The sequence below is a fragment of the Nelumbo lutea genome, chromosome 3 (genome assembly GCF_056320005.1).
Source record: "Nelumbo lutea isolate HS-2025 chromosome 3, American lotus-T2T, whole genome shotgun sequence".
Classification (NCBI taxonomy): Eukaryota; Viridiplantae; Streptophyta; class Magnoliopsida; order Proteales; family Nelumbonaceae; genus Nelumbo; species Nelumbo lutea.
In genome coordinates, this window is record NC_142686.1 from 812,161 (window position 1) to 833,673 (window position 21,513).

The following is a 21,513-nucleotide window of genomic DNA, read 5'->3' on the forward strand; positions in this document are numbered from 1 at the left end:
CTTGCGGTTAAAGCTTTCACTTTTCCTTTTTATTTTTTTTTTAAATATTAAAAAGCAAAACTAACAAATTTAAACTGACCGTTTAAATGGCTCGCATATCTAAGTTAGAGTTGTATACAAATTCTAACGTATCCCAATTTGATTGAGAATGCACCCCCTGCACAAAGGAAACCGAGTGCAGGAAATCCCAACTCCACTTTGATGTAGGCTGCAAGTCAGGTTACCTGAATCGAAGAATTTCAACTACATTAGGCTCCTCTAAGATTCAGACCGATTGAGAATTTTTCCAACCTTTAATTTGTGGCATCATTTGCATGGCTTGGATTAAGATTTATTAATTTGGCTTGGAGCATTGGGGCATGGAAGTTCCACTACCCTTAAATCAACAGGTTAGCATGTCTCATTGCGTCCCACCGCCTGTTGATATCCTTCAAATAAACATCGATAGCAGCTGCAGGAGCGAATGTGATTATTAGAAACCACAGAGAATTTGTGTTTGGAAGAGAAGAGCCAAATCGTCTGGCCGTTGCACGCCGGAAGAAGTGGAATGAAGCTTGGGTCTGTTTATTATGCCTCAAAGTTCGCTCTTGATTTGGCCGGGACCTCACAACATTATGATTGAAATCGACTCTCTCTCTCTCTCTCTTATTCATCTCCCGCCCCGTCAGTGGATTCCTTCCTTTCCAGTTCATCTTAAGTGGAACTGCAATAAAGTTGCACACCGGCTTGCCAAGTTTGCTTGCAGTGCTCAATGCATTTAGATGTGGCCTTTAAAAACACAATTCCTTCATGAATAAAATATCTTTAATATTATCAATATCAACCAGATAAAGGGCAAAAGCATCTTCAAAAGTAGGACACAGACACTGACATTTTAGGGTTCAAGAAGCGCACAACAGGATATGCCAAGTATTTTCTTCAAGGTTTCCTGAAAGCAAAAACCGTGCAATCACTCTTAAGAGTAAAGAGCACAGTATCCAGTTGCACATCAACATCCCCTATGAATTTAACATACATATATACAACATATAATCCCAATGTGCAGCTGGATGTTGCGCTCTCAGAGTATTCGCAGGTTTTTGCTTTTTAGGAAATCCAGGCTTCCCCCTTACAGCCTTCCCCCTGCATACAGCAGGTCGCCTTCCCCTTAGTTTTGTATATTCTATCAAAAACCTTGATTCATATTTGTGCTAAGTCTTCACTATCACTACCCTATTGTCATTTCTGTTTCCTTGAGTTAGGGTTTCTTCTCTTGTCATGACCCCCCAGTTCAGCAGCACGCTTGGCTGTCTTGTCTAGTACACTAGATAGCCAAAGTACACCCGCCGAGAAATACTCGTTATCCATGATTACTGATCCAACCCTCCCTGCACTCTGCTCAGCTGCAGATATCGCCAATCTTGTCTGTTCTCCCAGCATTCTGCCTTTCTCTGAGAGTCTGTATTTCGCTTCTAACCCATCCTTGGTCCTGTTCAAAGTTTTGTATGCATGTGAAGCTACAGATTGCACAACAGACTGCACCATCGGAAAGACGCCTTGCGACTGATTCTGTAAATTTTAGATCTTCATTAGGCCATGGTTCATGAAAGCAGCTTCTTCATTTTATGAACACCCACTGTAGTATATCATTCCAAATCAAACCTATAACCATAATGACCTACCAGCACCCAAATATCAATTTACCCACAGGAGCACATGCTCTTGATGAGGATTGATGACCATACTTGAGATAGTCAGCCAGAACTATAGATTAGGCCTGTAGCTAGTCTGACATGATATAAGAGTATAATCTTACTGGACTGAGCTTCCCTATCTATTAGATTAGGCTTGCATGGAATCAGCAGATAATGAAGATATATAGAACCTAAAACATGATATCTAAGTAAAGAGCTAGTTAACATTAATCAGTCGCAAACATGATCTAAAGCAAGAGCAAGACCTACAGTAAATGACAGAGAGAATTAAGGTAGTGAATAACATAAACAAGAAAAAATTAGAACTACCTGGCTTCCATTATTCGTCCTATCAGAAATGGGAGTTGCTAAATTTTGTAGAGGTAGTACACGAATTGGATAGTCTACGATGACAACACCCTGCATACAATAGCAACACATGAATGCTTACAAGAATTACAATAACAATTCACCCATTAGATTTGATCAGCTCAAACATGTTGACAAAAATTTTCAAAACAAAATTAACAAGGGGAAGTAGTTACAATTTACAAAAGACTGGCAACAGAAAAAAAAAAAAAAAAAAAAACATTCACCATATTCGTAGATATAAGAACATCAAACTGGTGTAGTTTTATAATTCAGGTAGGTTCAGTATCTGATTTCTTAAATGGAAAATCAAGCCTGGGTATTGATAAAAAGAAGGATGTAGCCTGGGCATCAATAGGCTAAAGCCAAAAAACAAAGAAAGAAAACAAAAGGTGAAGGAAAAAAGAAGGGCTTTGTAGGCATCAAAAGGTATGTTAGGCAATTAGTACTCTGCTTTAGCAATTTATCCAAGCTAGCCCATGGATATCGAACTGCAATATCATAATAAATGGGAATTACTAAAATCTTTTCTTTAAGAACATAAAGAACACCATAATTGCCATCCTGACATGTTAGCTAGCAATCAATATATTCACAAAGGGATACAGATACAAGCATTGTTTTTTCTTCCCCCTAGTTAAACATTCATTTATAATAAACCAAAGTGTTAAACCAAAGTGTTAATATTTAATATGCATCTGTTAGCAGTTACCACTTACATTTAGGAGAAGAGCAGTTTGCAGGGCATATGGGTCATGGAAAGTCACAAAAGCCAACTGTGATTGGTCTTCATTTCTGACAACAATAACATCTAAAGCCATCAAATATACAGCAAAAGCTTTTAATGGATAAAAAACAGTATAAATTACCTGAGCAACTTAATATCCTCAATAGTTCCACAATAGGATAAGAAACTATTAAGGTCAGCTTCTTCTACAGCTTACTTCCCAATCCTACATTTGATTTCCAATATGCAAGAAGCAGTTATAAGAGAAGGAACAATAGCGTTGAGAATCCAAATGTGTGATAAGGTATTGGAGAATCACTTCAAGTTGGGGAATAAAGGAGTTTGAAAGGCAATTCCTCTTTACCTATTTCAAACTTTTCTCTCTACTTGCTTTTTCTTGGGCTGCCAAAGTGTCTCAAACAGAACCAAGTGCAAAGACTTCAAGAGTCAAAATAAGTGCCCCATAGCTCCAAATAGCTTCTAGTTCTTGACTGTTATGGAAAAAAAGAAGGGGTCATTCCTTGGTGGGATGACAAAACCTTGGGCTGCAAGTGTAGAATGCCAGTTTGAGTCTCCCCTCCCAAGAAGCCCTGGATAGCTAGAGAGGGAGATCACCCCTAATAAAAATTACCAGAAACTCTATGTTGAGTAAAATCTCACTGTGCAAACAGGATCTGGACATCAGAATACCAAATGTGCAAGTTGTTAAGAAAGATATAACATCATACCACTCCAAGGCATTTTTCTGTGCATAAAATGTATATCTGAAGATTTTGCAAATTGTTAAAAAAGTTTTTTTGGCAGTTTTGAGGAGTAATTATGCAGATGTAAACACACGATTTTTTTGCCACAAAAAAAAAATTGGACTTTGAAATTTGAATATTAAAATGGGCATTATTACTATGTTATAAAGTAAAATTAAATAACAGTCTTCATGCCTTTGCTTTTCATTAGAGAAGAAAAAATGGCTTCTTGATTAACAACAAGGAAACAGAATAACATAACTGAAACTAAGAAAAAGAAAACCTTTAAGTGTGTGGTGCCTTTACTTTGATAATATACACCTTGAAACCATATAAAGCCCAGAAAGAAAGAAAAACAAGAAATATAATTTCTATACAAACAATATACAAGAATAATAGAAATTAAAAGAGGAAAAAATCATGTTTTTCCTAACAGACATCCTGATGCATTGCTACCCCTACCCACAGTTCTATGAGAGTATTGAACTCGTCTCCATCATTTCTGCATCATCCTCATTCATTGAAATCTTACTCCAACCAGGACTTCTCAAGGATAAAAACTTGGTCCGATCAAAACCTGCTCCCCTAAATCCTGTCATCCATGATGACACCATAGGCATTGCTAGAACTGAAGATGCACTGATTGAGTCCTCTCCTAGACCTAATGACAGCATACAAGCAGCCTGCAAGAATTTTCAGAGGTAAATGTTAAAATGTCCTTAACAATTGAGGAATTAAAAGGAAGAAAAAAAAACAAAACTCCACCAAGTTTGCCAGACCTTTGCCTTGGTTATTATAGATGTAGCTTTTGTCATCATTGCTTTCCCAAATGATCTAATGTCTCTAATTTCTGTTTCTTCACAAGGCAGCTTCACCATCCTGTAAATATTAGAAAAATTTGGGAAAACCACATAGAGACATCTCACTTGGCCATTAAATTGACAATATAACCTATTAAAAACCGAAATGACAGAACAGAATGTTGGTATATTAAATGTCTTTAAGATCAGATACATCCTGAAGGCTTTAAAGTCCTTGGTCACCTGGGAATTAAAGAAGCTAAAGAACTGTCATCATCCTTCAACAACATTTTCAAGAGGACTCCAATATCAGAAAATTTTAATAGCCTAACTGATGCTTTGGCAAGGGAAAGGATCACAAGACTAGAGCTGGTTTTGGGGGCATCAAGTCAGGGGGCTAACACTTGAGATGTATTTGTAGTATTCTTATAGTTGTGCCTTGTCAGCCATGTGTTTGTAATTGTCTCTAAATGCTGGTCCTCTAGGGTCTTTTTCTATCTATAATCTCATTAGTAGAAGTTCTTTGATTTCTGTTTCTGGTTAATGAAATTTAATCGCATATTCTCATTAATTTTATGAAATTATATGTTATGCAGTTCCTCTATTAAAAGATCTAACTATAATCTTTTAAATTTATATATACAACAAGAAACTAAATTGTTTATTTCCATGTAAAAATTAAAAAAAAAAACTATAGAAAATAATATTTTAACATTTTGTCTTGAATATTTTTCCCCATGCCTCCATTCATATTTTGAAACTTGTCCACAATTTTTTGGGTTTCCAGGCACTTCTTTGATTAAAAAAAAAATCTACAATTTATCCACAAAAATCTTACAAACAGGAGATATATTTTAACCTGCAAGAGCTCTTCTTGGAGGAAATCCCAGGGAATGAGATCAGCAATCTGTACAAGAATTGTATCATACTTGTCCATATCAGTCACAATGCTTGAATCCATAGAAGACACCAAAGAAGAATCCTTTACTTCACCACCTAGGGGGAAAAACCATGAGTTACTCTCAATTGTTAATTTGTGCATGATCCTGCAGGAAAAACAATTGGAATTTTAAGTAAAAATACCTTTTGGTTCATCAGGTGCAAGCAAAGAAATTCCTATGAACACAGATATCATTCCTAGAATAAACATTGTTGTCCTGATGGCATCAAAGACCTGTTTAAAAATCAGTAATAAGCTTGTCATCCTGACTTAAGAGAACCCTACAAGGTAAAAGATTGATATGTGCCCTAGGTTGACCTGATATTCTTGGAAGTAAACAAATCCTGTAAAAATGGAGAAGAAGGTCCAAGCAATCTGAAACATTGGGACAATAAGAATAGCATCGAATAGTGACAATCCTTCATTTAACCTTGCCATCTGACAAAGTACAGATCAAGTTAGTAGTTTGGAAAATTAGTAATTTCTAAGTAGGTTTGGAAATGTAATACATATCTGAAACCTTCATATAAAATGAGTTGATTATGCAAATCATTACCCAAAATCCAGCTGTACTAAGAAATAAAAGAAGCATGGAGTATGTGAACCAGCTATGCAACTGATAACCACTGGACATGGTTAATCTTACCAAATTGGACCTGGAAAACAAGAATAAATAAATAAAGTATGAATTTTAGATACAAATTCAACTCAACTTGGCCTTAATCCCAGCTATTTGAGCTTGCAACACAAATCCTGCCTTGCCATTGTGCTCTATCAAGAGCCATATTGCATGTGAAGCTTTATGAACTTTAGATACAAAAATAAGGAAAATTTAAGGTTGCTGTTTCATCATTATGTGAAAAAGGCAACTTACAAGGATTTTGCGAACAACACCGAGCATGACCCCACAGCACCAGAGACAACAGCATAGGAAAAAGGCAGCAACATGTGCCAATAGGGACTGAGATCATTTACCGAAACAACAAGCATAAGCTCTCCTCTCCTGTGTTTTCCATTTTTTATTGTTACAAGATCCATGTACGAAAATCTTGATAGCTTTTTTATGAATGATGTTAGACCATGGAAATCAAGCAGCTTTATCAAAGTAGCATGTGTACAGCTGATTCCATTAAGAAGATACATAAACAAAAGTGGTTCCCACCTGTAAATTGAATGATGAATAGCGACAATCAAAGCCAAAATGAGGCAATAAAGAAGGAATATAATGTTACTGTACTTCTCTACCAATTGCTCTGGTGTATAAACTGCAAAAGAGAGAGAAAAATGGATTTTTCATCAACTGAGGAATCCAACATTAGCCCACAATCCACATGAATATGGAAACTTGTTACATAAATGAATTTCCTACTAGGAGATTAACTACGCTAAACATTTACTTTATTAGATGATAGTGACCATAACCTCTACCATTTTCTTGCTGATCAAAAAAAAGAAGAAAAAAAACTATCATATTCTTCTAGACAACAACCTTAATGGGGGAACATTGTAAAATCAGAAAAGTATAAGGATTTATGAACAAATTGGATCAACTTTCACAGGGGATGTCAGTCATGGGACCACAATATGGCAGGTCAACTAGTTTCCATGTACACACCACAAGCACTGCTTGCATGCTGGTAAACATTTACTCTACCAAATGCAACCTTAGGTGTTCCATATTTTAGTTCTGCCAGTTTCTCTTAATTTGCTATGTACATGGTAACTTTGTTTTCTTTTTTGTGCCATAAGTGGCTTGTGAGCAATATGGAATAAACAGGGTGTAAGATGCAACAATTTTTATCATTAAAAAAAAATGCAACAAGCACTAGTGGGCATCACTAAGCACAGAAATGGGAGTTAACATGTACTCTCTCCATGGTGAGAATAACTACCAGGTGACTGGTGGTTGCCAAAAGCTACAAGAAAGATATTTCCAAGGACAATAAAAGCTGTGGCTACCAACACCCTGCAAAAGGACCAATCTTCATGATTACTGAAATAAAAAATGAAGCAAAGAGCCATAATTCTGGAAAGAACAAATTCTCGCTTTGATTTTAACATACTTGAAAGTCACCATCTTGTTCAAAACAAAGTACGCAAATGCAATGTTTGATACAAACTGAATAGATCCCAATGCTGCAAGAAGTGACTGTGGGAAGGAAAATATGAAAAACAAAAGAAAAGAAACACTGTATTTGTCAGATTCCAGTTATCTGTTGAAACCTAAACAAGCACAAGGTGGTCCCCCATAAGAAAAAAATCCACCAAGTTGATTAAAACACTAGAATCAAAATAAATTAATAAATAAATGCAAGGTTGCTCAAACTTTATTTATCCTTCAACCAACAGGACTAGTATATTTGACACCGACCTGGGCAGCATATCCGAAGGAAATGAAGTTTAGGCAATTCCCTAGAGCAAAAAAAAGAATACCTGCATGCAAAAGACCCAAATATTTATAATTAATTTCAATAGTTTCAAATGGACCATTTGGAAACTCAGTATGATCCTCTACAGTGTTTTAAAAGCAAGAAAGATAACTTAAGCACAAGGAGTTCCTAAAGCTTGGAGCACAAGGCACCAGCCTGAACAAAGTAGGTGCACTTTTGAAAACGAAACAAGAGAAAACTTGTTATACGAAAATGTGCAAATCTAAATCCATCGTCCATACATAGGTGATAGGACTTTATTGTACAATGCTATATCTTTCATGTTAATAAAATATTTCAAAAAGCCTATTAGGTGAGTTGGTTAAAGTATAACCTTATTAACATGAAAGATATAGCCTTGTACAATAAAGTCCTATCACCTATGTATGGCCAATGGTTTAGCCAAATCTGGGGTGGATAGGGTCTTTTTGTATAGTGGGAATACTTTACCTATGTAAAATGGTGGGAGGGTTTTTGGTTGTTTTGTTTTTTATGGATTGGATTGGTCTTTACATCCTATGTGGTCTAAACTCTAAAGTGTTTGAACTCTAAACATCATACATATACCCTATTTAGTAAATTATATATTCAAAATCAAATTCAAAGTTGATTTATCACAATATAGCAGCAAACCAGGTAGGATCACCTGGCTTCAGACGTGACACACCTTTTAAAACACTGAATCAGTAACTAAGGGGTCACTTAATAACTTACTGAACTGAAAAATTTATCGCTTTGTTTTTAGTGAAAATGATTTTAAGGAGGTTGTGAAATCCTTAATGGCTGAAACTGAAGTTGGGTATACAAAACAATAAGTCTTTCAGTTCAGCAACTTCAGCTGTTATCAAACAGCCCCTAACTCTTAAAAAATTAAGCACCATTAGCCTGAATATTACCAACTCTCCAAGTCTGGAAGTATATGATTGGCTTCGGGGCAATCTTTCCATTGACTCCATCATTGTCTAGCATAGAAAGCCTTTCTCTCTGCAAGAAATTTAGTTAGAATCATAAACACCTGAAACATGGCCTCCATCATTAAAAAAAAAAAGATAAAAAATAAATAAATAAAACTTAAGACAGAACAGCTTTTACACTCATCAGAATGACTCAACACTAAGCAGTACAAAAAAAAAGTCAAGTAACTTCCACTTCACCAATACCGAGCATCAAGAGAAGAGTTTAACTGTACTAAGCCTGCTGGAGACATGTCCAGATTAAATGAGGTAGTACCTGATTATGACCCAACTTTAGAAGATTCGTCCCAAAGTTTATGGCAACACTACCAAAAAGGTTGATGAATGCTCCAACAACCCACTCCCCCATTGATTATGGATGTGAGAAAGCACCTTTCTGTAGTTGAAAACCACTCTCAGCCTTAGTGCAGTTCCTGATTGCCATGTAACCATGAAGCAGTGGCACAAGTCGAAAGTCAAAAAGTCGTCCTCGACCCATTATCAAGATTAAGGAGACCCTTCAAGCAACAATTTGCATTTGAACAGGAATTTGTTCTGATGCCTGTAGTCAAAAAGTCGCTTGTAGTGGTCAGATCAAAATTCGTCCCATTAGCGGGACAGGCCATTAAGTATATTACAATATCAATTTCTCTTATTACCATCTTGGCATCCACAAATCATAATACGCTCTCACTCTTTCAGTAATAACTGAATTGGATAAAAAATTACACAAATTTCACAACCCAATCATACCCAAATATCTTTCGGATACAATATTAATAAGAAAGATCGAGTAACTATTAATAAGAAATAAAGAAACATTTTCTTTGGCAATGCAGGATAACAAAAATGGCAGTAGAAGCTACAGCTTGACCAGCATTTCAAAGGACAAAAGCATCATTTTAGTTTTTTATTGATAAAAGAACAATAACGTTATAGGTAGATCTACTTTGCAATACCTAATTTATCAGATCCGCAGGTAACAGGGATTTCAGCAAAAACCACATCAGAAAATGACAAAGAAGCGATGATTCAAGATATATATTTTAAAGCAAATAAAAATGCAAGATCCAGAACAAGCGTTAAGCAGCCTTGCTTCCACAAGTGTAATTACAGTTAACACAGGTGGCGAGATATAGATCTCCGAGCCCTTGATGGCTTAAAATGTAGGAACCGACAAAGAACCGATCGGTTTCTCGTGTAGGGAAAAAATGAAGTATAATGCAGAGACAACTTGCCTTGAAATTGAATGTGTCGGTGAAGTCAAGACAGCAGAAGATTGAAGAACCAACTTATGGAGCGAATAGAGTGGTTTACAAAAATTACGGAGCGATAGAACGAAAGCAAAAATCTGGAAGGCAGAAAACTAAATTTAGGCTGAATGTCATAAAACAATCATGTCTGAGAGAGAGAGAAGTACCAACCGCATTCCCCGCCGTACTCAACCGTGGGACGGTATATTCCCTCTATTTCTTCTACCCTCTCGTACACATAATTAATTTGCTTATTATTAGTAGTAGTATTTCAGCTTGCTTTCTAGCAAAGAAAGATCTCCCTATCATCGCTATCAATCGATCCCGATCCCCATTAGCTCATTGAGCATTTTTTTTATACATATTCGATTAGATTTAGATTAATCCACAGAATAATGAGATAATTAATATAGTTTATTCCAACAAGTTGTCCGTCCGTTTTTCAACCGACGTAACAAGTTACAACCAGTCAACGTCAAGGCGTCAAATCAACTATGCCGAGTTTGGGACCCCACCGACACTTTTTCCTGCACTTACTTCCTGGCACTATCGGCACCCTATATATATATAATTTTCGAAAATGGAATCCTATAAATATATTTATAGGGAGTAGTACGAAGGTACCTATAATACGGATTTGTTCAATGCAAATTTCTGATTTATCATGTAGAGCTATAGACATTTAAAAAGGACCAGCAGGACCCATGAATTGGCATTAATTCCGAACTGGTTAAGATTTAAAATTTTTTAATTAAAATATCCTTATTAAGAAAAAAATATAATTTAAACCATTATTTATATTAAACTAGTGGGTATTTTGCCATGCACAGGATGCCGCACTCCACTCCAACCCATTCTACAGAAACTAATCTCTCCTCAACAAGTTAGCTTCCTAAAGGCCATGCAAATCACAAACGACATTCTATTAATGAGGTGAGGGAAATTACTCACTCGGGGGCGGGGGAGGGGGGAGGGGGGATGGAGTCTTTTGAACATTTCAATTTGCAAAGGGGCTTATGTCAAGGCTACCTGTTCAACATTGGAATGGAAGTATTCACTTGCTCTCCTTCAATCAGCTTCACACAATGATTGACTCGAGGGGGAAAGAATCTGTAAGAATGGATCTCCCATCATCCATCTGATATTTGCAGATGATTGCATTATCTTCTGTAAAGCAAAAATGAATTGGATAAAGGCTCTCAATCGGATCATTCAGCAATTTGAAGATATTTCAGGTTAAAGAGTGAATTACTCAAAATCTCAAATCTTGTTTAGCAGTTCAGTCCCAAGACAACACAGGAAGACCGATTCACACGTTCTCAAAGTAAAGAACTCCATGGTATGATCAAAATACTTGGGCACTAGAGTTCATCTTCAAAACAAGCACCACCTGTCGCCCTAAGATGTAGTCAACAAAATAAGTGGAAGAACAAACTCGTGGAGTTCAAAACTCCTGTCAATCCCAACATATTCCATGATGTATACGATCTACCCAAATAAAGTCTATGACAAATTGGACAAACTATCCAGAGACTTCTGGTGGCAAGGAGATGAAGGCAAGCAAAAGAAACACACTATAATATGGAGGAAATCATTTTATCCGAAAAGAATGAGAGGCCTAGGTTTCCGTCATTGGTCCTCAATGAACCAAGCTCTGTTTAGAAAACAAATCTGGAGATTACAACAATCACCCAATTCACTTTGGAGTAAAGCAATAAAAGAAAATTATTTTCTTAGTGGTGGCTTATTCTCAGATAAAAAGAAGAGAGGCAGTTAGTTGTGGTGGAAACGGGCCCACAAACTCCTACCCTCTCTGAAAACAAACTCACTTTGGATGATCAAGGACGGTCACTCCATATCGTTCTTGAGAGACCCTTGGGTCCCCACTATAACTGGAGGTACACCAAGTCCTCTTCCTCACAACTCACAACATGTTGGTCATCAAAAAGTTGTTGACTTCTTCATTGACGGACAATACTGGAACCATGAACTTCTGAATAATTTGGTTGATGAGGAATCGATCCACAAAATTCTCGCTGTCCACCCAAACCCACAACTAAGTTGGGACACTCTAATCTAGAAAAGGAACAATAGTGGAGACTACACAGTCAAATCAGCATATCGAGCTTTCCTCTCCATGAATCCAACATCATCCTCCCCACAATTCAGTTGGTCAATACTATGGACCCTCAAAATACCTTACCGTTGCATTTTGTTGACATGAAAATTACTATGGGAGGGACTGCTAACAAAGGACAAGCGTAAACAATGGCTCAAGGAGGAATAGACCTTACCGATCGACCAATAGGCGCCTTCTAAATAGAAGAATCATAGCCAAAACTTATTTGATAAGGATCACTCTTTCATCTTTAAAAATAGTTTTCGATTCCCAACCCTATATTTTAGTCTTAAATTTAGTTGTGATTTTATTCAAAGCCTTCTTAACAATTATGCCTTGAATAATTAGGGCACTCAAGTGTTTTTCTTTGTTTGTTGATATTGAGATGCTCATAATCTTATAAATCAATTTTTTTTAGAAAAAAATAACTTTTTAAAATGGATATTTCCGATGAGACCATCTCAAACATCATGAGATTGAGTAGAAACTATTAATAAGCCAATGGAAAAGCTAAACCAAAAATCATAATCAAAATTGTGGAACCAATTATCAATAAAATCGATGTAAAACTTTACACTGAACACATCACACTTTTCAAAAGTGCAATAATCATTGAGTCACAGCTCAGTGTAAAACATCATCAGCATACTTTTACACCGATGACATTTTACACTGATTCCAAATGCAGGCTAAGGAAATTGGATCTTAGTTGATGGAGCTTCACACTCTACCTCCTAATGATGTATATTGATGGAGATGAATTGTACACATCTTGTTTGTGGCAGATCTCGCATGGATTGTAGTCTTTCCAGATAAATGAATAATAAGGGACCACGGACTCAAGATTCTCCATTTTTTTACTTAATAAGGATTTTTTTTCTTTTTTTGATGGTAACATAAGGATGCATTTTTTTTAGGGAGAATGAATGTCTAGCCCACCTCAAAATTCTTAGCCTCACCATACAGGTGGGATGAATCCTAACCATGAATTGATGTCAAATCCACGGGGAGGATGTGGTTTATATAAGGGGGGCTACTAATAGACTATGGGGGGATATAATTTCAGAATTATGCAGTGGGCTGTAAGGGTGTCAATGGACCAGTTTTGGATTGGAACCCATCCAGTCCAAAATATTTATTAGATTGAATTGGACCTGGTTCGTCCATAACAAATTTATATTGGATTGGGTTGGATTAAACCAATATCTGGTCCATTGGTATAAGATAAAAATATATGTGTGTCAATGGACCGGGTTTAGGTTGAAAACAATCTAAATCAAAATGAATTTGAACAAACTGAATGGTCCAAACATTAAATTAGACCAATCCGAATTGATTCAAAACATTCATTGGATTGAATTGGACGTTGTCCATTTATAATGGACTCAATTTTTCTTTTAATAAGAAAGTGGGTCCTATGGGTTGATTGTGTTTATTTAAAACTATGATCTAATCCCTTCATGTAAAAATTGTACTCTAAGAAGAGCTTGGCACTCTTAAAGTCAAATCCCTTCACTTCGGATCCAAGGGATTTTCTCTCTAAATTCACTAAAACTTTGACACGTCATTTGATGCTTAATTAGACATCACCTACAACCGGTACTGAATACGGACATCACCCTTACATTCTGCGGCTCAAACCTTCTCCCCTAGTCAGTAAGGACATCAAACAGCAACCATAGATTTTAGGGACAACGGTATCAAAGTGAAATATTATAATGGAACTGAAGTGAAATATTATAATAAAATTTAAAATAAAAATCATGGAATTGGAAAAAATCACAAGTGAAAAAAAAAACTTCAAATTTAAATAAAAAAGTGTTCAAAGGTGAGGTACCGACGAGAAGTAGAAACAAATCTCCCATTCTCCTATTCCGTTTTAATCTTGGAAACCCCAAAATACAAAAGACAAATTAAGAAGGAAAAAGCTAATGAACAAACTGATTTGTATCCAAGAATCCTTTGCAAGACCCTAACCCTAACTCATTTTGGCAAATCGTCAAAATTTCAGTGGGCTTGAAGAAAAAATTCCTTCGAGTCTAAACACACTGGATCCGGAGTGGAATCCCTTACATCCATTTGTCTTTAAGGCCCCGTTCGCTTTTCGATAAGTTATTTACTCGGATAAATGCAATTACCTATGTAAGTTTTTCCTGGGAAACACTTACTTAGGAGCTTTGCCGCCTGATGGTGGATGATCTCGACAAAGCGCTCAATGGACTATTGCTTGTTGGTGTGCCAGCCTTAGCATTGCCTCTGGTTATGGTGGGTTGAATGGTATGGACTTTCTTCTGCCAGCAACAGCATATTCAAGCCCACAAAATAAGAGTACATGCTCAAAAATGATCCCAACTGATCCTATAACCGCAAAAGCCAATAAACCCTTGCTCGTCTTTTTCGATTACGACTGCTGCACTGGTGGCACGGCGGCGACAGCAGCGGAGCTGGTGGTGGCGATAGGCCATGGCTTACAAATATTCCCAGAACCGGAGCAATGACCCTGCGAATCACCATATATACCACAAGAGCAGTTCTGAACACACAGGCCCCGAAAGAATTAAAACACTAACATAGAAGGGATTACCTGTTCATTTATCATGAGATCGGGGAAGATGAACATTTTTTTTTCTCCCAATTGTCTTATTATAAAGGGTGGTATGGCAATTAAAAAATATTATAACGGCAGATTTCAATAGAAAACTAATAGAAGGGGGTCTTTGTAATTTACCCTAAAATTTAAAATAAAAATCATCAGTGGAATTGGAAAAAATCACAAGTGAAAAAAAAATCTTCAAGTTTAAATGAAAAAGTGTTCAAAAGTGAGCTACCGATGAGAAGTAGAAACAAATCTCCCATTCTCCTATTCAGTTTTAGTCTTGGAAACCCCAAAATACAAAAGACAAACTAAGAAGGAAAAAGCTAATGAGCAAACTAATTTGTGTCCAAGAATCCTTTGCAAGACCCTAGCCCTAACTCGTTTTGGCAAGTTGTCAAAATTTCAATGGGTTCAAAGAAAAAATTCCTTCAAGTCCAAACACACCGGATCCAAAGTGGAATCCCTTACATCCATCGTCTTTAAGGCCTTGTTCGTATTTCGGTAAGTTACTTACTCAGGTAATTGTTTTCCATGAAAAATTTGCTCGGGTAAGTACATTTACTCATGTTCTTTTATTTCTTATGTAAATAAGGCAATGACCATTTTATCCAAAAAAAATCCATTATTACAAGGGGCATTTTTATCCCTTTCAAGTATTGGCAACTTTCCCCCAAGATGGGAAAGTTATTTACCCACCTAAGAGATAGAAGATAAACTTTCCCTGGTCCCCACATAAATCTGAAAAAAGGACGAGATTTTTTATCAATGAGAATCAAAATCCCTTATTTACATAGGAAATAAAAGAACATGAATAAATGCACTTACCTAGGTAAGTGTTAAAAACACTTACCCAGGTAAGTGCATTTACCCGGATAAGTAACTTATCGAAAAGAGCCTTAATGGAGGAAAACATTTCGTCAATTTTTATGACACTTAAGATTTTACAACCCATAAAGATGCAAATGATGTCCTATCATATGCATCCTCCTCCATAGGTGTAAAGATGTGTACATACAACAAAATGAACAAGGGAAAAACAACTGCAGAAAAAGACATTGAATAATATAATCGACAATGTTGGAGTATGGTGCATTTTCCCTCTGATTCTTTTCTTCTTCCCAGCACAGAAAATGATAGTGGATCCAAAAGCATATAGCCGTATGGTCCAAAATAGGGAACATGGTATGCATACAGTAAAACACGACCATCGTCAGAAATGCTACTAATAAGATTTATCTCTTATGCCCCCAAAGAACCAATTACTGTCATTGATTAATTTTTTGCCATATGAATGGTGATATTCCAATCACTAAGCTTACAAGTTCAATTAAAAAACCACGAGGACACCTAAGTATGGTACATAATAAGAACATTCAGAGGCACTGGATGTATCATAGCTCATATGCAGGGGTTTCATAAACGTAGGAATCTTCAGAAGCTTCAGAACTTCCATAAAGAGTTTCATTTACTGTATTTTCTTCCGTTTGAACAAAACCAAGCAAGTAGTGCACCCCATTGATGACATCATATATCATCAGTCCTATCCTTCCTCCAACCCAACTGCCCAAATGGCTTCCGACAAGATAACCAAACCTCCCAAGCCTTTCTTCTCCAAGGAAACCTCCTCCATAGGTTCCAAACAAGGTTCCGGTTCCCCTGAGAAACCCCTCTGTCATGGTCCCTTCATAGTAAATGGCTTCAAAGAAGTCCCATCCTGAAGAGATAATAGGTCCAATAATACGTTTGGCTTGTCGAGTTGCCAGCTTTGCTGCATTAGCTCCCTCTTTCTGTGCCCGCTTAGCAGCATCACTGGCACTCAGACCCTGTGTCAGTGCATCAGTCAAGGCAGTCTCGATAGCTCGATGTCTTGCTCTCTCAACGTGAGCAGCTCTTATATTGTAAAAATATAGCTTCACACCCTCCTTGACTGTACATGCCAAGGTACCAGAGCTCATATCAAAACAATTCAAGAATGTAAACTTCCCACTTTTGGATGAAGCCTCTTCCCCAACCAGCTGCCGAAATTTTTCAGCTGCAGAACAAGTTAAGCACATACGTTTTACAGATACAGAAAGAAAAAAGATTGAAACACTTAAAAGTCTTGCAGAGATTAAATTATTCTACAATATGTGTTTTGATATGAACCCTCTTAATTTACAGGCATCACAGAAATCCATTTCTTCTTTAGTTGAAAAACACATTGCAAAGTGGAATGAGTCTAGTTGTCTGGGGATTCAAGTCAAACCTGAGGTTCTTGGGATTTATCAACTAGCAAATTAAAGTAGGAACACACAAATTCAGAAAGGCTGAAAAGTCACTTAATAACAACGAGTGACACTTCATGGTCTATCAATGTCTTAGGACATACAGAAAATTAAGCTACGCTTTTTGTACAGACACCTAAATTGTCTTAAAATGTTTATACTCTAAAGAGAGAATGTGAACAATTTTCAAAAGAATGCATGCACACACAGAGACACATATGACATGATCATCAAGTTAGCAAGGCATACAAGTCAAGGACTCAAAGTCACAGGCACATCCCTGTCTCTAGGCATTGCTTGGGTGAAGAATTTTAACCCCCAACCAAAACTCTAAATTTCTAGGTCAATTCTTAGTTGAATATAGATGGAAATCAGTTAAGCCATCCTCTTTGTTATGAGAATGCTCCACCCAGTTTTTTTATCGAAGCCTCAAGGCAGCATTAGCTATTTAGCACACTCCTTCCACCATCTTTCATCTAGAGAAGAGGGAGTTATTTTAGATGTTCCCAACCCGTAAGATTTATGCTCTCCCCAAATTCTATATCCAGAAAAATGACCTGAATGCAGACAAAGTTGAGAGATCATCTGGTTTTTTAATCTTAAAGCACATAGGAACTTTTTAACCCCAACCCCCCATGCAGACTTGCCTAGGCCAATCAGCCATCTTGTTAAGCTCTGTGGGATCCATTTTAGCCTAGTTTACATTGATGCCGCTATATCCCTTGGAATCCATCATGCAACCCCATGTTTGCAACACCACCCTTCTTCACAAGGCTTCTCTCTCCATGCAATACCACTTCCCAAAGAAACTTTATTCATGGCTCTTAATCTTCTAACAGCCAACTTACCCACAACCCACCTTTGGAACTCATACTCAGTCCCACTTCACAAAATGAGATTTCTTTACCCCTACCCCTCCATTTCAAAGGAAGTCTATCTGAAAACTTCAAATCTAATTTATAAACAGATAAACTACATTAACTCCAATGCCACATTGCCACCAATGAGAGAAAAAGGCATGAGAGAAAAGCATATTGGCTAGTGATTGTGAGGCCCCAATTCTTGACTAGAGGGGACACCAAAGGCCTCTGCCCTTTCATCCCTTGGATAGATAGAGAGGGAGAGAAGGGCTTTTGGTTTTTTTTGCATGTTGTCAAAGAGTTGAACAATGAAAATAGATGGAAAATGCCCAATCGAATTGATCGGGTCATGTAGGAACAAGGTTCAAGTCTATATCGGTCTACTAGGATGCCTCAGCTGCATCAATCACTGCACTTCCACTTGACACCTATCGTAATGATAAATAGCTTGTCATGTCATGACCTTTTCTTGGATTCTTAAAACTTCTGTCGCTCCATCTCCGTAGGGGCAGAGAACCAGTCACTGTCTCGGCTGTGCTATCGGAAGCTTTGGGGAAATGGGAATAGGAGTGTGGGGTGGGCTTAAAGAGGAGATCATCCTCTCTTGGATGACATCAAAAAAAGATGGTTTCATCATAGAGGCTCATCTAATAAATTTCTCCCATAAGTTTCGCATTCACTGTTTGCATAACCCTGTTCCAAAATATCTAACTTCACTCCCAAATGGAATAGCTTCCACCGAAGCAAGAACTCAAGCACCATAATTAAGGCAATCCAATGCTGCCTTTCAGCACATGCACAAATACATGCATGCATAAACAAACACCCAACATCCAAAGTTTCAAATCATTGCATAAATAAATGTTTGATTGATATTGCATTCCTCAAAACAAAGGATAGATGCATGGGGGAGATGAGTCTATTCTGTTTCTTTTTATTTTCATTGTAGCATGTGATAAATGCTCACTTTTCAACAATCTAGTTCCCATATAAAGAACCTCAAAGAATAAGGAGGAAGAAGTCCAAATCCTTTTATCTAAGAATACAACAATAGGAGGGGAGGAAGCCACACAAGGACAGAACTGGGAGAGAGGGCAACAGTAGGACTAGGACTAGGACCCAAACTCTATGGTCTTTTTGATGAGGAAAACACCATGGAGAAGATCAAACATCAGGAATTCAGGACAGAAATCACAAATTTATAATATGATGAATCATGCATTACAATATCAACCCAACTAAGTTGCGTTTGCAACTGTATGGGGTCAACTACAAGAATCTTGTTTCACTGCTAAGCTCTGTTTAATGCCATATATCAATTGTCAAGTTATGGGCCCTTAGTTCTTTTCTCACTACTTCAACCAAATGATCAATGTCCTTTTTTGGTCCTCTTCTAGCTCTTCTAGACACTTCAGCTCCACTAGTATGGGTTTCTCTTACACTACTGGTCCCAAGATCGGATAAAGGAGGAAGGTTGTATCAGCTTGGCAGCTGGCATCAAAACTTTTTCCAAACTCTTATGAACATGAGTTCTATATTATGCACTGCATTCTGCATATGCATAATTCACTACTTCAACCAAATGACCAATGTCCTTTTTGGTCTGCTTCAAGCTCTTCTAGACGCTTCAATTCCACTAGTATGGGTTTCTCTTACACTGCTGGTCCCAAGATCGGATAAAGGAGGAAGGTTGTATCAGCTTGGCAGCTGGCATCAAAACTTTTACCAAACTCTTATGAACATGGATCCTATATTATGCACTGCAATATGCATATACATAATTCACTACTTCAACCAAATGACCGATGTCCTTTTTGGTCTGCTTCTAGCTCTTCTAGACACTTCAATTCCACTAGTATGGGTTTCTCTTACACTGCCGGTCCCAAGATCGGATAAAGGAGGAAGGTTGTATCAGCTTGGCAGCTGGCATCAAAACTTTTACCAAACTCTTATGAACATGGAATCTATATTATGCACTGCAATATGCATATACATAATTCACTACTTCAACCAAATGACCGATGTCCTTTTTGGTCTGCTTCTAGCTCTTCTAGACACTTCAACTCCACTAGTATGGGTTTCACTTACACTGCTGGTCCCAGGATCAGATAAAGGAGGAAGGTTGCATCAGCTTGGCAGATGGCATCAAAACTTTTTCCAAACTCTTATGAACATGGATTCTATATTATGCACTGCCATCTGCATTTACATAATTCATCTTCAAAGGTACAACTGAACATAAAAAAAAAAATGAAACATTAATTTTCTAGGGGGAGGGGGTATTCATCATTGTCCCCAAGTATCCTCTGTTTTATGGAATATTTTAGTTAGCAAGTAACCACACATGTATGTACTATGTAACTCTGAGTTACCACGCATGGTACTATTCTAACCCAAGATACAGGTTAAAAGCATGTATTACCATATTACCTTGCAAAACCTAATTTAGAATTGTAGTGTTGCACCTTGTTGTGTGGTAGCACCATGCAATATTGATGCTAACTTGCTAAGACAATTTTGTCGATGCAGGAAAGTGAAGTCGTGATATAATGATGTTAAAGCAAAGCCAGCTGAACTGTAAGTTACAAAGCACAAAACTGTGACTTGAGACTAGATGACAATCCTAGTTGGAAGGATATTGAATTTAATGCACATTATGCATTCCTGAGCCTCCACACCAATCACGTCTGTAAAGGTAAAGGACCAATATGGTGGTTGCCCTGTTTTTTGTTCTGTTTTTGAGGATTTAAACCTTGAGAGTTGGGATTATAATGTTTTTACTATTATTGTTTAATTATTTTTTTCTGTAGGACTTTTTTCATCTATACTAATCCTTGGATGGCCCTAAGAAGCTGTTGATGTTCATTGAATACCAATATTGGGTTTATTTGGTATTGCTACAACAAGCCCCAGTAAGAGTTACAGCATCAGGGAAAAAAATGCTCAAGTCTTGAAGTCAATTAGGTTGTAAGTCTAGTTGATTGAATGGAGAAGAAATAGACCAAGTTGGGCGTCATAAGATTCCGCAGAACAATTTTCCCAATTTGTACAGGAGAGGATGACCTTGAACTAAGTATCTAGTTGGAATCTCCAGGCAGCGGAGGGTCCCCGGCCAATTTTATCAATTTAAGGAAAAAAGTTAAAGTCCATCCGTTTGAATGAAATTTTAGAGGAGAGAGATGTACCTGTAATACTGAGAGCAACGAGGGCAGCGATAAAGAAAAGAAGCCGAACTCTCCTTCTCTGGAAATCCATGCCTTCTCAAGCCCTAGAAACAGGAAGAAACTAGAAAAATCTGTAGAAACTAAAAACAAAACCATGTGGAAGAAAGAATCGAGGAACAAAGCATGAAGTCCCTCTCTCAAGTCTCAACTCAAGTCTCATCCCGCGATCCGAAAAGCCGGTCCCCATGAGTCAGGACCATTGTGGGCCCATCCATCTTTGCGATAAAGAAGGCGCCTCACAACGTCCACACATCTCAGTCATGCATTGGAAACATCTCCATTATTTTTTGTAATATCATCGGAAGATGTCCTTAATACACCGCTAAAATATTCAATAGAACGTTGTGAGGCGCCCCTTGATATACCGGATCTGTTCCTCACACCTGGCGCCTCACACGCATATTATGCATTGGGAACATCTCCCGTTAGTTATAATTCACGGGAGATGTGTCTATCAAGCGCCCATTTGTCAGTCCATCACGCCCCTTGAGGGCTGATGTCACAGCACAGCAAGAGTATAGGGGTTCGCATCTGCCTCCACGTACTTGCCCCCCCAAAAACGT

At 37.4% G+C, this 21,513-nt stretch overlaps 3 protein-coding genes across 12 annotated transcripts; all 3 read right to left on the bottom strand.

Moving 5' to 3' along the window:
- Positions 1-786: 786 nt before the first annotated feature.
- Positions 787-10,213, bottom strand: LOC148862268 (putative magnesium transporter NIPA8). Of its 10 annotated transcripts, XM_088980445.1 has the most exons (20): positions 10,059-10,213; positions 9,873-9,985; positions 8,912-9,196; positions 8,578-8,665; positions 7,624-7,685; positions 7,316-7,401; positions 7,145-7,218; positions 6,415-6,517; positions 6,127-6,255; positions 5,809-5,908; positions 5,571-5,690; positions 5,396-5,486; positions 5,242-5,308; positions 4,292-4,391; positions 3,975-4,195; positions 3,134-3,260; positions 2,912-2,995; positions 2,762-2,853; positions 2,004-2,093; positions 787-1,548 (listed from the first exon to the last, which is right to left on the bottom strand). In XM_088980445.1, the coding sequence occupies exons 3-15, from the start codon at positions 9,002-9,004 to the stop codon at positions 3,983-3,985; spliced, it is 1,326 nt and encodes a 441-aa protein (XP_088836571.1). In that variant the 5' UTR covers positions 9,005-9,196; positions 9,873-9,985; positions 10,059-10,213; the 3' UTR covers positions 787-1,548; positions 2,004-2,093; positions 2,762-2,853; positions 2,912-2,995; positions 3,134-3,260; positions 3,975-3,982. The 10 variants fall into 10 exon arrangements, with proteins under 10 accessions (XP_088836571.1, XP_088836569.1, XP_088836568.1 ...); XM_088980443.1 differs by having other exon boundaries at positions 2,762-2,995; XM_088980442.1 differs by having other exon boundaries at positions 2,762-2,995; positions 3,134-4,195.
- On the bottom strand, positions 1,219-2,863 carry LOC148862269 (uncharacterized). The gene is made up of 3 exons (XM_088981069.1): positions 2,762-2,863; positions 2,004-2,093; positions 1,219-1,548 (listed from the first exon to the last, which is right to left on the bottom strand). Exons 1-3 carry the CDS (start codon positions 2,861-2,863, stop codon positions 1,219-1,221), a joined length of 522 nt encoding a protein of 173 aa, XP_088837195.1.
- A 5,628-nt stretch (positions 10,214-15,841) lies between the features above and the next one.
- Positions 15,842-21,433, bottom strand: LOC148862270 (uncharacterized). Its single transcript, XM_088977631.1, has 2 exons — positions 20,912-21,433; positions 15,842-16,634 (listed from the first exon to the last, which is right to left on the bottom strand). Exons 1-2 carry the CDS (start codon positions 20,979-20,981, stop codon positions 15,994-15,996), a joined length of 711 nt encoding a protein of 236 aa, XP_088833757.1. The 5' UTR covers positions 20,982-21,433; the 3' UTR covers positions 15,842-15,993.
- Between the last annotated feature and the right edge of the window lie 80 nt (positions 21,434-21,513).

Excerpts from the sequence above, each read along its gene's own strand:
- LOC148862269 (XM_088981069.1), bottom strand. The coding sequence starts at position 2,863 with ATGGCTTTAGATGTTATTGTTGTCAGAAATGAAGACCAATCACAGTTG. Across the intron at positions 2,094-2,761 it reads AAACTGCTCTTCTCCTAAAT|GGTGTTGTCATCGTAGACTA; the intron begins GTAAGTGGTAAC and ends TATTGTATGCAG. Across the intron at positions 1,549-2,003 it reads GGACGAATAATGGAAGCCAG|AATCAGTCGCAAGGCGTCTT; the intron begins GTAGTTCTAATT and ends TAAAATTTACAG.
- LOC148862270 (XM_088977631.1), bottom strand. The coding sequence starts at position 20,981 with ATGGATTTCCAGAGAAGGAGAGTTCGGCTTCTTTTCTTTATCGCTGCC. Across the intron at positions 16,635-20,911 it reads CGTTGCTCTCAGTATTACAG|CTGAAAAATTTCGGCAGCTG; the intron begins GTACATCTCTCT and ends CTTGTTCTGCAG.
- LOC148862268 (XM_088980440.1), bottom strand. The coding sequence starts at position 9,004 with ATGGGGGAGTGGGTTGTTGGAGCATTCATCAACCTTTTTGGTAGTGTT. Across the intron at positions 7,402-7,623 it reads CCTTCGGATATGCTGCCCAG|TCACTTCTTGCAGCATTGGG; the intron begins GTCGGTGTCAAA and ends TCCTTCCCACAG. Across the intron at positions 4,392-5,241 it reads ATTGTGACTGATATGGACAA|GATGGTGAAGCTGCCTTGTG; the intron begins GTATGATACAAT and ends TAATATTTACAG.